This window comes from Rhinichthys klamathensis, unplaced genomic scaffold, assembly GCF_029890125.1.
Source record: "Rhinichthys klamathensis goyatoka isolate OS25496 unplaced genomic scaffold, OSU_Roscu_1.1 h1tg000279l_1, whole genome shotgun sequence".
NCBI lineage: Eukaryota > Metazoa > Chordata > Actinopteri > Cypriniformes > Leuciscidae > Rhinichthys > Rhinichthys klamathensis.
The window spans coordinates 707,842-723,942 of NW_026606798.1; the positions used below are offsets into that span (position 1 = coordinate 707,842).

At 37.6% G+C, this 16,101-nt stretch overlaps 1 protein-coding gene across 1 annotated transcript; it reads left to right on the plus strand.

Annotated features, from left to right (window-relative positions):
- Positions 1-12,586: 12,586 nt before the first annotated feature.
- dlx2a (distal-less homeobox 2a) lies at positions 12,587-14,847 on the plus strand. The gene is made up of 3 exons (XM_056268986.1): positions 12,587-13,109; positions 13,382-13,566; positions 14,475-14,847. The coding sequence occupies exons 1-3, from the start codon at positions 12,779-12,781 to the stop codon at positions 14,787-14,789; spliced, it is 831 nt and encodes a 276-aa protein (XP_056124961.1). The 5' UTR covers positions 12,587-12,778; the 3' UTR covers positions 14,790-14,847.
- Positions 14,848-16,101: the final 1,254 nt, after the last annotated feature.

Here is a 16,101-nt window from a genome sequence, read left to right on the forward strand (position 1 = left end):
GTTTAGGCGGCAAAGGGGCGGAGTCATTGCCGGAGTTCGCCCACACTTCGCACTCAGAGACATCGTGTCTAAAGGTGATGATACACAGGGCAACTTTTTGAGCAATGTTGCTGGGCAATGTTGCCGTCAACGGGCAACCAGATGAGACACAGGGCCCACGACCGACCTAAATTATCCAGATTGAAATGTTTTGCCCAATTTCAATGGGAAAGTGCCCAAGCAGCAATCGCTCAGCTAGATTGCCCTGCAACATTGCTCAAAAAGTTGCCCCGTGTATCATCACCTTAACTCTTCGTCAGATCCACCAAACAAGACCATACCACTTGCGCTAGATGAGGGGCATTGATCCTCATGGGTGAAGAGTACTCGTCACGTTAGGGGGAGAGGTCAACTCTGCCTTGGCTCGAGAAGGGAAGGAGATGAGTGAGCGGCCGGTTTGCTGAAGAGCACGATTTAGGTGCGCAATGTCACAAGGTTCAGCTTCTCGCACTTGCTTGCAGAGTGTCGTTGTTCCGCTGCCAGGCTCGTTTAATGCCGAGAAGAGGCGAGGAGAGTGAGAAGAGACTTCAGTCTTCTTCGGAGCAGCGAGAGATGATCTTTGGGCATTGGCATTGGGAATGGGCATTTCTGCATGGGTCATATAGGCAGCCAACCCTGCCCCTTTCGGCAGGCTGAAATGCCATTTGTCATGCTCAGGAGTCCAAGTGATTATTATTATCTCATACGCAAAATCTCCTACATGTTCGTAGGTCGAAATTAAAGTTCAGAGGTGACCATGCTTTTAGCTGCCCCGGAACAGTTCACCACAGTATACACTATAATCATTTTTTTATTAATTTAAAGTACATTTAAAAACATATATTATTATATTAGCTTTTGATCGTGTACGAGTGTTGCTGTAGTTATTAATCTGAGGGTTTATTCTAGAATGGTTTTTGCAAATGTTTTAAATTTGTGATTCATTTTTGAAATACTTTTATTTTTAGTACTTTGTACAGCACTCTGGTCAATTATGTTGTTTATTATTTGCTTTATAAATAAATTGGAATTAGAATTTAACCACCCAAACAGACACCATGAGAGGAGGCGGTATGATTTTGAAATGTGTTCGTATTGTTTGAATTTGCCAGGTGCCTAAATATCCACTGTCCACGCCATCAGGAATAGCACTTCTGTTACAGTTTTTTGCCAAATTTTGACAAAAAAAGAAAATAAATAATAAACTAATATGTTTGCCTTCGTAGTTTTGATGTAAATTGTGTTTTCAGTGTTTTAAAAAAAACTGGTATTGAGTTTTGAGTTAAAGCGCTTTCCCCACTAGACTGAAAAGATAATTAATTTATTTTTAAATTTAAATTTGAACTTGGTTTACATGTGTCATTTTATTGTTTAATGTTTGTGTGAATCGTTCGTTTTTGTATTTATATTTAATGGTATAGTATATTAAATTTAGTCTAGTCTCTGGTGTTACAACTGGTAACTTGGTCTTGAGTGATCCTGGTGTTTTCGTGACATAAAATAATAAAAGAAAGTAAAAGAAAGAGAAATATAAACTGAAGTCAAACCTTTCACAATGCTGTTTTTATGGCTTCAAAGCCAGCTTTTTTGAGAATGAGATTTTATGGCAATGGAATTGGAATCTGATTTTATTACTGTTTTGGGTGCCAGCACTCCTTTTAGTCCAAAAGAGAGTAATGTAATGATTGCAATGCTTTGTGTCTCTCAAGAGAAGTGTGATAGAAAACAAGGTCACTGTTCCTTGTTGTGGCGACAGTCCAGTCTAATTCTTATCAGTCTCTTTGTCTTTTCAAACTAATAACTCCCTAAAAGACACATCGGAGTCTGAGAAATCGCCTAAGCAGACGAATGAGAGCCATTGTAAAATGTTCTAAATAATAAATGAGCTTTTTATGATTGATAAAACATTCATGATGAAGTCAGTCCCTTTACAGGATTTCCAAACAGATGAAACAAAGTAGTTGTGACCACCTTGGAGTCCAGATGAAGTGACCGCCACCATCATTTGCCAGTCATACTTCTCATTTTTGGCTCTTGTTTGTTTCTCTGAATCCTCTCACATTAAACTAAGATTAAATATTGGGTCCCACTTTATAAGAAGTGTCTTTAACTACTATGTACTAACATTTAAATGAATCATTTGATACAGTATACATTGGACTGACATTTAAATAAAATAAATAAATAACTGCATGAATAGTCATAAGACCACATTAAAAAACACAGAGAGGTTGATTTTATGATGACATCATCATTTAAACGATTATACTCTGTTAACTCAACCATAAATATGGACACAGCTCCAGAGCATTGACATGAGCCGGTATGCCTGCTCCCTGTCGCATCTCGTTTTCTGCATCTGATCGAACAATGTGTCAGCTGGCCTCGTGCCGCAGATCTCAGCACTCTTGTACGACAACATCACATACACACGGGCTGATTTTAAAACATTATGCAAGCAATTAACTGAGTTTGAGCACATGCATACAAAACATTATACAATTGTTTTAAGCCTATTACCACCTAGATCATAGTTTTAAAGCTTTTTTTTTATCAGTTATCGAGGTTGAGCTAACAACCTAGTGCATGAAAGTAGGTTTTTGAAATAATCTCCAATATTTAAGGAATGATTGGATTGACAGCGGTGGTCCTGCTCAGAATGAGGAGTTATACCAAATGGTATGAATGTCGTGTGCGGAAAATCTGATATACAATCCTTTATTCCCACTGGTGGCCGATTTCTTTCGAATTTCTCACAGGCATCTAGGGCTGTGAGTCAAAGAGGCCCAGCGAGTTTTGTTCCGATCGGCCTCTGTTAAACACTTGAACTTCACTGGCCGATGGCAGCCATGTTTTTCGAGATACACAAATGTTCTTGTTGACAATTGTGGCACCTTAGACAAAGACACCGCATGCCTTCTTTCAAGTCAATCGGACAGACAGTTGCGTAGCTATAGCTTTCTTTCGTGTTTCTTTTTTATTTTATAGCGCCACCAAGTGGCCACCACATCCTTTTTTAAATGCAACCACAGACAGAGGCCATACACAGGTGTACAGAGTTTGGTGAAATTATATATATACTGTATCTATAATATAGCCGTTTTAGTAAAAATGGCGACGTCCACTTCGAACGTTTTGGCGTCCCATCGCGGACGTAGCCTAAATCGGAAAATTTCTTAGGATAGTTAATGACAAACAGACTCCAGAGAATCTTTCTGCACTGGTTTGGTTCCGATCGGGCGAAAAACCAAGGACGAACTTGCAAAAGTTGAAAAAAGCCAAAATACCAAGCCAAGGTGACGATCGAATTCGAGACGTGCATTTTGTTCGCCTTAGGATTCCAATGATTTAAGCCACATTATCAGCCATTATGTACTTTTGATCGCTGTAGCGCCACCATCAGGCCGATTGGGGCGAGTCTTGGTGACGTTGTAGACGGGGTGGGGTACTACTATCCCTCAAAGTTTCAAGTGTCTGCGACTTACGGTTAGTCTGCCCGATCACTTTTAGGGGAGAATTACTAGTGTTTCAGCGCTATGTGCTTGAACCCCCAAAAATGCTGTTATACATATATCTAAAGGTGGTATCAATGTCAAAGTCATGTGACTGACTCTGAAGGAGCACATCAAGTATTAAAGGTGTTTTTGTCTTTGTCTGTGGACAATAGCATATGTACATATAGCAGGCACTTTTACCGCACATTCATGAAAAATAGCTAATTTTCATGTAAATTATGTATGTAATTTCATGGCTCTTCAAATGCATGAAAACCCTTCCTGGGTGTATATGAAAGGCCCATCTCATAATCCTCTGTTTGAACATTTGCTCATCAAACACATACACACTCTCTGTCCTCTTGAGCAGAGTCTCTTGGTTAATGGTTTGTTCTCATTCTGCAACTTGTTAAACTTCCTAAGAAGTTAAGCTAAGAAACCACAAACACTTAGCTTCTCACCTGGAGATCATCAACCACAAGTGATCTTGTGAACACTATGAAACCAAGTTACATTTGCTTTTTCAATGATGACAATTCAGCTGCTGTGAGTTTGATAGCAGCTGAGTATTTGATGACCACATCTCAATGCTGGGAAATATGCTGACAACTGTCTTCAAATGTGCTTCATTTGCACATCTCTGTTAAAACTCGAATAAAGAGATTCATACATTAATGACTAACATCACCATGAGGGTCTTCATAATTGATCACTGTGAAATAATGTTTGCAATGTTTATAGAAAAGAAAAACTTTTGCATCCAAGAAGCTTTACAAAACTCTTGGGATGGAAATAATGTGAGGTGCTTTTGTGAGCGAATGTGAAGTTTCTCTGGGGAACACAATACAATAGCGAGAGAACACAAACGCATCGAAATATAATTTGTCCTCCCATCTCATATTTTTGTCCATCACCATGTCCATTGTCCACTTAGGCTCTCTGTAGTTATCAGTTGTATGGTAATCGTCTACTTTAAAAAATGGAATCCCCTACCATAATATTTCTGGATTTTCTTCATTACAAGCAAGCAAACAAATGACTGTGATATCCATCCATATTGGGAAAGTCAAAAGACACCACAATGACACTGCTATGCTGGAATCACCTTGTGAGAAGACGCATCAAACCACTGGCTTATTTCCAACTTTTATCACTGCTGATACATGCTGACCTCAGTATCCAGACAAGAACACTCAGATATGAGTCAACACTGACACCACAGACAATTTTAGGCTGACAGATAACTAACTAAAATGTCCTTGCTAAGGCAACAAGACATATCAGCAGACTGGATTAGACTGGGAAAATGTGCTTGTTCTTTAGCGTGACCTCGATTCATCTGTATTTAAGCAAATATACAACATTTAAAGGAGGATTCTGGGTTTCATAACAAGATACGTTCAATCGACAGCATTTTGGCACAATGACTACTAAAAAACACATTTTGACTCATCCCTGTTTTTCTTTAAAAAAAAGACAAAAATTGAGGTTACGGTGAGACATTTGCAATGAAAGCAAATGGGGCCATTTTTTAAGTCTTTAATGTGAATGTTATAATTTTATAAAAATTCTCTTAAACTAAGGTAAGAGCTGTAATTTTGTTTAAATCCTTGTTTTTGTGGTTACATGGTTTACGTTGTAATAGCAACAAAGTTTGCAAAGGCCTATACCCATACAGAGAAAATGTTAGGTTATTCAACCTATTTTTTTCACACTAAAAATCATATGAACAAAGTTCTATAAATAAAGGTGACTTGACCTATTTTTTTATTTTTATTTTCATTTAAGAAGACTATTTTCGTATCTTGCATAATATATGGACCAGTCATATCTCATATTTGCATAATAGGCTACTTAACCTACAGCACGATCACCCTCAAGGGCACTTCAAACCTCCTTCACTTTTAATACTAGCCTATAATACACAAAACAATAAACTCGACGATGAATAGGCTACACCTATCAAACTGAATAAATGTACTAATACATATTTGGCCATGTAGAGCTAGAGCATGTTTTCATACAGATAGAAAGTCGGTGCAGACCTACAAATGGCAAGGTAAGACACTGTTGGTTTTTCATTGCGCGGAGAGCAGCGCCACCTGTTGGCTCGCAGCAGTAACTGCTGAATATTCAATAGCCTATTCAATATGCCCTATTGAAAGGGCTTTTCGTTTTTTTTTTTTTTTAAATTAAATTAAAATAATTTATAAATAAAATAACGTCGAGTAAGCTACAACTGCAACGTATTAAACCTGCACAGTTAAACATTTTTTATTTGATTATTTTGTGCAGACACAAAGGCTTAGCTAGACAATGTTTCGTTTAGGCTACTGTTTAATTTATAGTTTCAGAGATTCATATGTGTGCAGTGGCGGCTCCAGACAATTTTGATTGGGGGGGCAATGGGGGGTCCTGGTCATTTCAAGGGGGGTCCCATGAAAACCACCAAAAATACAGTAGACACGGCTAATAACGGCATATTACTGCTACTTAACAACAAAAACAACACCGCATATCAACTACTTTGTTTTTAATTAATTAATCAATTGCATTTTGCAAACAATAGGCTATGCTCGAATTTTAATTGCCATAGCCACACCCATGACAGAAAACATATTTACAGTTATCTACGGTCATACTCGGACTTTTTGATTGCCCTACTTCTGTCCAGTCTCCTCCTGTCTTCTTCTCTGCCATTTGCCATCACAGGAATACATTTTTTTTTATATATATTAAAATATAGCCTAATTATTTTAAATTCCATTATAATATTTTATAATATTACAGTTTTTTATCAAATAAATGCATCCTTGGTGATCCATGAGAGACTTTCAAAAACATAAAAAAATATTACAGACCCCAAACTTTTGAACGGTAATGTACCTAACAGTGTTTAATCTGTGTCATAAAATAGATCACCTCATTCCTTTTTTCAAGCGTCTCTCTGTCTAATCCAGGTCTAATCTTGATGTCTCAGCCATTTCGTAAATTTTGTCTTGTGCCTGCTTAAGTTGTAGCTGTAATTACAGAATTGTCTTGAATCAGGATTGAAATACTTATACTCACAAAAAAAAACTAAAGTTTAAAGGCTTTGGTATAATGCCCTTTTCATACGATGTAAAATAAGTCGTTGGTGTCCCCAGAGTGTGTGTGAAGTTTTAGCTCAAAATAGGCTACCCCACAGATAATTTTATATAGCATGTTAAAATTGACACTTTTTGAGGAGACTGGATACAATGAGTGACCACAGATCCATGCACACTGTGAAAAAAAATGACGACAGGCAAAACAAAAAGCCGCGTCTTTTGACACAGAATAGCCTATTCAAGCCACTGCTGTAAACCCCAATGTTATCATTAATAAAGAAATCAAGTTATCATAACTTAACATTACTTGCAATAGCAAGTTTTTGCATCAAAAATTAAACAGTTGTGTTTAATGTACTCATTTGGCAGCAATAATCTTTCAGATTAAGATTTTAAGTTTTATGAACTCAAAATTTCAAGTTATTTAAATGATTCGCTATATGTCTGTTTAATATGATTGGCCGAAATTCTGCCTTGACAACACGCTGATTGGTCGATACACAAGACAGTATTTTTTTTGTTCATCGTGAATTTGTTGATGCAGGCAGCAGGCCAGAGGGACTGACACTGCATAAAACAGTCATTTAGGGGTTAAATCGGCCCGTCCATCACGTACAGACATTTCAGGCTTCGCATTTGGAACGAGACTTTCAATTCCTGACACCTGTAAATGGAATCTTTTTTTAATCGACGACTGTCTCGAGTCTCGACCCTCGAGCCTGTTCTCCCCCCTCCCCCGCAGCAGCCCCTCTGACTCACTGCAGTTCTTCTTGCGCGCGCAGAGCGTCCGGTATTTTCTGAGTCTGAGAAAACGTATGGTAAGTGTGAATTCATAAAACTATTTTAAATAACATGTTTGCCAGAACATAACATCACAATTTGTTCAATGTTGTAACAGTTTTTTTAACTGTATTTTCTAGCCCGACGTTGTTTTCGAGCCGTTTATTCCCGCCCCTGCTCCATTCAATGCTTGCGCGCTGATAGCGCCCGGTATTTTCTCTGAGATTTACATCAGACTAAGGTAAGTGTGAATTAATAAAATCATTGTAAATAACATGTTTACCATAACACAACGGCAAAGTTTTTAAATGTCATATTTTTTTCTGAACCGTATTTTCTAGCCCATTGCCTTCAGTTACTGCGTGCACTGACAGCGTCCTGTGTTTCCTTTCCAGACATAAATAAATATCAGACGAAGGTAAGTGCAAATAAAAACCTTTTCATAAAACCTTTTTAAATAGAGTATTTAACTAAACATAATATTGAGTGTTGTTGATTTAAATTGAGTGCGTTTATGTTTGAGTTGTTAACGTATTCTCCTTTGACAAATCAGCAGACACTTCCTTCTCAACTGTTCTCAGAGGCTTCAGAAACAGTAACTCACTGAAGGAAGAACTGCTGCTGACTTTTGATTTGTGTGAGGCAAAGAAGGCAGAAAAGGTGTTTTTTAGCAACATACTTAAAATTATATCATAATTGTTAAAGTGCAGTGTAAATTTCACTCCTTTTGTTTGTTTCAATGTTCTAGTAAGTGTAAAAATCTACCATGTACTTAGTTTTATTATGATGTAATTTACTGTGTATATTTATGATTGTTTTTAGGCCAGGTGGTAAATGCTGCCATTCTTCACGAATAGGCTACTGCTGCTCTTCAAAGATCTGAGTCATCAATAAGGTAACGCACACAAAGAGTTTTTGTTTGAATACATTTCAGTTTCCCAAGTTATCTTGTATTTTTATTTAGTTACTGAAACGGCAAGAAAGCACTTTGACTTGCTTTGATTATTTCCATTCTTGTTGCTGTCCAACTAGCAAAATTGCTTTGTATTGTTTTTATTATTATATCACTCTAACCGGTGCTTAAACAATGAGTACTGTACAATGTATAGAGAAAATGTGTCTTAATTTTATTTATTTATTTTAATCACAGGATCCTCCGATCCCTGCCCCAACCATTCATCTGAAGGACTGCCACTGTTGGTCCAAAGGGTCTCATTGCCGCAGTTTACCCAGGATGAGATCTCGCTGATGTTAGCCTGCAGCACTGACACATTTTTTGGTTTTCCAGCATATTTTTAATATTTGAACCCATTCTAAAAGTGACTGTAAGATGTTGAGATCTATCTATTCACACCGAGGACAACTGAGAGACACACAGAACTATTACAAAGGGTGAAAGATAAGATAAGTTAAAGTAGATGACAATATTTACAATAACAGACAATGTCTGTTGCTGTTCATTACACTGTGTTTTTAATTGTTCTGGTAAATTGTTCTGATCTGGTCAATTTCACTTTTAAATGACCGATTTCTAAAGAAATTTTTAATCAATTGATTTAATTTACTACAAGTATTGTAATTGTATTTTTTACTGATCAAATGTTAATATACAATGTTCAGTCAGTATGCATTATAGAAGTTAAGATATGTAATGTAAGCCTAATAAAGCTGTTGATGTGAAAAACAAAACTTGGTTTAATGATTTATAATTTATTTAAAATGTATTTAATAATAAGTAAACAACAAAATATAAACTGGAAAATTTGAGTTTACTCCATTTGCCTTTTAAGTTATCTTTACTTAAACATTTAAGTTAATTCAACAAGAAGACCACATTAGGTCAACTCAATTAATTAAGTTTGAATTTTCCCATTACTCAAAAAAACTTACGCAACCACTTTCCTCAAATCATTTGAGTAGTCTCAACTTATTAGGGTTTACAGTGTGGTAGCCTACTGTTTGAATCACGAGCAACTAAAACCCCTGGATGCTAGCTGCCCCTGCGATCCAAAATAACGACGCGGGTATGATTTTAGTTGAGGCTGTCTTGGTTTCTCGGCTGGGCCATGGCTTAAATCCCCGTTAAATCCACTCAGCCGTCAGGATTCCCACCATCCGTGCCCGCTGTGGCGTAGCAGCTCTTGCGGGCTCGCGGGAGCGCCTTGAACGCTATGACGCAAGGCGCAGCGACGTTCATGGGGCGTCGCAGTGATTCTATGTTTATATTTTTTTATATGTCGAATAAATTATTCATTACTATTGTTCTGCGTAGTTTGAAGAGAAACATTTTTAAATCTTTATATATTTATTAATCAGGAAGGGAGTGGGGGGTCACATGGGGGGTCAAAGCGTTTTTTGGGAGGGTCTTGAGACCCCCCAAGACCCCCCCCTGGCGCCGCCACTGTATGTGTGTCGAAGCGCACGCTTCCAGGGTCAGTGGAGGCATGAGACAGCGATTACCCAGTCTAGGTCTTGAGTGATCCTGCAAATAACGAGGATATTTCGAGGGCCAGTAAAGGTTCGCCGTGTTGCCAGCAGAGAGCACAATAACACAGAGAGGTGAAGCTGCGCGTCGGGGACATTCACAGATCAAGCGGGCCCTCACTGCCCTGCTCTTCCTTCCTAAAGAGATAACGGTGACTGTGGTGCTGGAGAGAGGAAGAAGAGAATGAAGGCTATTTATTTCCCATAGGCTATTGTTATATACTGTATATATATATATATATATATATATATATATATATATATATATATATATATATTTTTTTTTTTTTTTTTTTTTTTTTTTTTTCAGAAGCACATTAGACAATTTCCCCAAATGGCATTCTATTGCATCGCATTTCATACAATTTCTGCAACAATCAACAACCACAGTTTGAGTTCTTCGTGGTTTTGCTGCTTTTTTATTGACCAAATTAAAATAATTGTATTGAATTAGTTAGTTAGTTAACTTAGGCCTGGTTTCACAGACAGGTCTTAGATTATAAACCAGAATTAGGCCTCAGTTCAATTAGGACATTTATAGCTTTATATATCTAAAACAATTACTGGTGTTCATCTTGATACAAAACAATGGCATATATGCAGATTTAAGATAGGCTAATAGTGCAAGTTGCTTTCAGTTAAAACAGCTCAAACGCATTTTAATCTGGGACTAAGCTTAAGCCTCGTCTGTGAAACCGGGTTAATAATTTAACAGAATGTTTTTTGCGGTTGTTCTTCAGGTGACTGATAGTCTGTCTCTTTACGATGCATTTTCGGTAAATTCACGTCTTGAATTTTACTTTGCTTCTTCGAGGCCTAGGCTATGTGAGCTAGACACTTTATTTAGCCAAATACTCTCAATCAATGTTAAACCCATATCCATATGTCTAAAATGATAGGTAGGCCTAATGTTTAGAATAGGCTACGGTTTAATCAGTGGCGAAAACAATTGTGTTGTTGCAGCGCTAGATATTGCTACCGACAGACCAGGTTCGATGTCATGATCATTCTGTGGGCTATCTTACGACCAATTCGTACGAGTGATTAAAAGGTGGCTAATTCGTACGAATTCATACGACCTCACTCGTACGATTTGTCTAAACACACGTGATGGGTAGGTTTAGGGGCGGGGTCAGGGGGTAGGTCATTCGTACGAAATCATACGAATTTGGTAACTCGTAAAATATGTACGAATTAGCAAAAATCGTACGAATTTGTTCGAGTGAGGTCGTATGAATTAGTACGAATTAGCCTTTTTTTATAAGATTCATATAATTTACATTTAGGTAAATTATATGGATTTACATGAATTATATAAATTATTATATGAAAATTAAATGAAATTTTATGAATTATATGAAAATTATATGAATTTACATTTATATTTCTAAAGGTACCCTTTTGAAAAAGTACCTATCTAACAGAAAGTATGGATATATGATATGCATAAGGCTAATTAGTCTATGCAAATTTAATAGGATGTGGATACAAGTTATTATTATTGTATTTAATTAATAAAGTTATTAATTGTGTATTAATTATATGAATAATATACTTCTGCATTTGTATAAATAAGGCTGTGCTATTTATTTATTTTTGCCCATGTATACGGTTGTAAGGATTCGTGTAAAGTTTATATAACCCAATGTTGAGTTTTATTATTTTTGTGAGTTGTACTCACACATTGGATGATTTCGTTTATTGCAGTTTTTCACTTCTGAAAGTGAAAAGTAAATAAAAAAAAAATGAATTTGACTGTTCTTATTTACAGCAGTGAATAAGTGCCATTAAAAGAAAATAAGGTAGGCCTAGCACTGTTTATTGCTGAATTTAAAGCTTACTGAACTTTAAATGATTTTTGGATATCTACAGTTTTGCGTATACACACAACATAAGATTGGCCCCTCTGTATTAATTCTGGCCCCTCTTGTGCCCCCAGTTGAAAAAATCCTAGAATCGCGCCTGGTTTATAGGGTGACACACCAGTACCCTAACCGCATGCGTTTTGTTTTCACCGACAGGTGTCGCAGCAGGGCAGGGTCCCACGCATGCCATGCCGAAAAGAGCGGCTCCTCGGTGTCGTTTAAGAGCTAAAGAAATCTGAAGTCAAAAGTCTAATTGCTGGGTTGAAATCAACTCCGTTTAAGGAAAAAACAATTGCAAAATGAGCACTTCCATGGTACTTGCTTTTCAGGCCATCTGTAAAAGTTCCTGAAGCGCAACACATACCGTGTTGGTTAAACCTTTTATTAATAAATCAACAAACATTATAGGTTATACTGATTTACAGAAGAAGACATGTATTCAGAATAAGGACCTGCGTAAAAGATATTAGGCAAGGCAAGGCAAGATTATTTATATAGCACATTCCATACACAATGGTAATTCAAAGTGCTTTACATAGAGGAAATTAAAATAATCAAAAGAAATAAGAATACTTAAAACAATTAAGGTTTCGTGGCCATTTTAATTTGATCACGCCAAAAATTGGTAAAGCGTAACGCTATAAAACGTAGGCTATAAAAAACGTTGTCAATGTTTTTTAAGAAGGTCATAGCCAAAATGTGTGTTTCATGTAGTATAAAGTATTGCAGTTGACCATCACCACGCAAGATGCACACATTTCATGCATATGTGAGCTGTGTGTATCCCGCATTGATTGGCTGCTCCGCGCGCACAGGTTCATCCTCCCCCATGACGCGCGATAAATGTCCGTCCTCCCGCATCTCTGCTGACACACAATCACACTTCTGCATTGCGTCGCGCCGTCTGCGTTTGTTTTCTTCCAGAGGGGAATGTAACTTAACTCAGAAAACCTTTTAAGTTTTGTGCGCCTTTAGAAGAGTTTTTGTTCATGGGTTTGTTCTTTCGTTGGACGTGCGTTTAAGTTTTTTTTTTTTTTTTTTTTGCGTTATGAAAAACATAACCGGAGTTTTTGACAGCCTCAGTACAGATATGCATTCAAACCAGATTACCTCCAGCAGTTACCACAGTCTGCACAAATCCCAGGAATCCCCGACTCTCCCGGTCTCCACCGCTACCGACAGCAGCTACTATAATAATAACCAGCAGGCCGGACAGTGCGCAGGCTCTCCATACGACCAGATCAGCTCTTACCAGTACCAGAACACCAGCATGAACAGCGTCCAGTACAACACCAAATCATATGAACTGGGCTTCGGCAACGCGTTTGGCCCCTACGGCGCGTACGGCCCCTGCTCCTCTCCGACTCCTGCAGATGCTGGTAAATATCTCTCTCTTGTGGCAGTAAGCGTTGTAACATTAAAATGGAAATCTTACTATTTATTTACAGAGTATCAGTGAAGGAAAAAAAACGTTTATTGATACATAAATCATGATTTTGTAGAGCTGCTTTTAATTGCGCGTGCATGTAATGAATGCTAATATTTGAAACGTAAAAAACGTTTTTATTATTGCATTGCATTGCATTGCATGAATGTTTTATTTTGAATTCAGATCCTTCAGACGTTTTGTATTGTTTGTTTTCTCTCCTAGAAAAAGAAGAAAGTGAACCTGAAATTCGAATGGTTAATGGAAAGCCAAAGAAAATCAGAAAACCGCGAACTATTTACTCGAGTTTCCAGCTGGCGGCCCTGCAGAGGAGGTTTCAGAAGACCCAGTATCTGGCTCTGCCGGAGAGAGCCGAGCTCGCAGCATCACTGGGACTCACACAAACACAGGTACACACAAGCTTTACACGTATCAATAAAACACCGACAATAAAATAGCCGACGCTTTAATTAGGATTTTGTTTAATATAATAAATGCTCATTAATCTCTGACAAAATTGGGATTCAATAATAATAATAACAACACTCTAAAAAAATGCTGGTTTGTTTTAACACAAATTTACAAAATTGGGTTTAAACAACCCAGCATTTTTTAGAGTGAACACTAAAAACAACTTTTAAATCCTAATAACACTCCTTAATTCCTATATAATTTAACATTAAAGCGAACATTGTGTGTGTGAGGGTTAGGGTTGTAATGTGAAATTATCATCCAATACACATGGCAGCCTGATAATGAAAACAATTGGTAACACTTTACAATAAGGTTCATTAGTTAACATTAGTTAATTAACTAACATGAACTAAACATGAACAATTCATTTGTTACTGTATGTGTTAATCTTTGTTAATGTTAGTGAATAAAAATGCAGCTGTTCATTGTTTGTTCATGTTAGTTCACAGTGCATTAACTAATGTTGGTAAGATTTTAATAAAGTATAGTATGTTGAAATTAACATTAACAAAGATGAATAAATACTGTATAAGTGCAGGTCATTATTAGTTCATGTTAACTAATGTTAACTAATGAACCTTATAGTGTTACCAAACAATTATATATATATATATATATATATATATATATATATACACAGCATAAGTGCTGTCAAATCGATTAATCGCGATTAATCGCATCTAACATAAAAGTTTGTTTATATGTCTATGATAAAAGTTTGTGTTTATATAATATATGTGTGTATTTCTCTGTATATAGAACATGATTCAACAGAACATTGGTATTGTATAAAGCGCTTGGTTTAATGCTACTCTAGATACTGAATAGTTTGCTTGTTTTCCAGGTAAAAATCTGGTTCCAAAACCGTCGTTCGAAGTTCAAGAAGTTGTGGAAAAGTGGAGAAATCCCACCCGATCAGCACGTGGCATCCAGTGAGTCTCCACCTCTCCACTCACCGCCGCTCAACACGGCCTGGGACTTCGCGCACAGCCAGAGAATGAACCCGGTGAACACGGGGGGTTTGTCCCAGAGCAACAGCCCCCCGAACACTGCCACCCCTTCCTTTCTGACAAACTACTGGTACTCATCCACGAACTCTGCGGCCCATCTACAGCCACATCACCACAACACATCTCTCAGCGCAGGCACCATATTTTGACTCGACTGACTGGGGCAAAATCATTTTGTGAACTTGCAACAAATGACTTTCAGGCCTGCCCTGGTGAGACCTCTTCACCTTTGCCACGTTGATCATTGCCGGTGCGTTTTGGGGCGTAACACTGTATGCAATGTCGTCAACAAGCAGACACTAAAGAATCAAACATATACAATTATTTTTGTATTTATTTATTTTTGTTCTATGGGTGGTACATCAATGGATTAAAAGCAGTTGTTCGGTGAACTACTATTATCCAAAGCCTAGCGAACTCACGCGGACATTATTGGAGTGAATATTAATGCAGCAGGGTGTAGCACATGTAGCACAACCTGAAGCTGTTTTGGTGCCTTTTGAAAATAACTTAACTGTCCTTTCCCACCGTAAATGTGTTTCATGCGCCTGTCTTTAATTTCAGACTTTTGTTCGGTTTATATTTAGTATACGGAAGGTAAGTTTTGGTGTTCTGTACGTGTGTTCCACCGCTGTTGTCTTTCCTATAGATTATCATAGAGGGTTCTCACTGTTTTTAATAATACAAAAGGACAAAACACTAATGAAAAACACTCGAAAGCTACTGATTGTCCTGAAGCCATGTTCACATGTAAAAGGATATTTTTTTCTCTGGAGTACTTTGTTTTATTTATTTTGAAATCCGAATGAGCGTTTCTGCCACTACAATGATTAAGACTTATTTAAATAAAATGTTTCATGTGAATGCATTGTATTTGTATCAATTCATTGGGGATTTCGAATGTTTTCTCTTTAGTTCACTGTTGGTATGGGGGGGGGGGGGGGGGGGTTCTCGTAGATCTGTCCACGCCTCCCTCGTTTTGCTTCGGCGCCAGTTGAGTCTCTAGTCTTTAATAAGTCTGGCTGGAGACGCTATGCAACGTCTTGTAAAAGTTTCACACAAAACCCACAAATTCACCTTTTGTTGTCTAACGTGACAGGTGTGTCTTGCTTGCTCTGTAAGTAGGTCAAGTGAGTTTATGCAACTTTTTCGGGTTTAAAAAATACCAGGAGCGCTGTTCTTTAAAAAAAAAAAATAACTAAAGGCAACTGGTCTGACTTTCCCTAATTTTTTCGGACACATAAAACTTGAAGACAAAGGCTCTGGGAGCCCGACAGAAGCGAGGCGCGCTACAGAGCCTCGGGCTGGGAATGAGCGCGCAAACACGCGCCGGCATGAAGGCGTTCGGCTGGGTTCAGACTCTCTGGAGTCACAGCTCTGCGCTCCAGACTTTTTATGAAGTCAGCGCGGACAAAAAAAAAAAAGAAAAGAAAAAAAGAAGCAGGCTCACAAATGCCCCGA

Coding starts and splice junctions, on each gene's coding strand:
- dlx2a (XM_056268986.1), top strand. CDS start 12,779: ATGAAAAACATAACCGGAGTTTTTGACAGCCTCAGTACAGATATGCAT. Junction 13,110..13,381: donor TCCGACTCCTGCAGATGCTG/GTAAATATCTCT, acceptor TTTCTCTCCTAG/AAAAAGAAGAAAGTGAACCT. Junction 13,567..14,474: donor TGGGACTCACACAAACACAG/GTACACACAAGC, acceptor CTTGTTTTCCAG/GTAAAAATCTGGTTCCAAAA.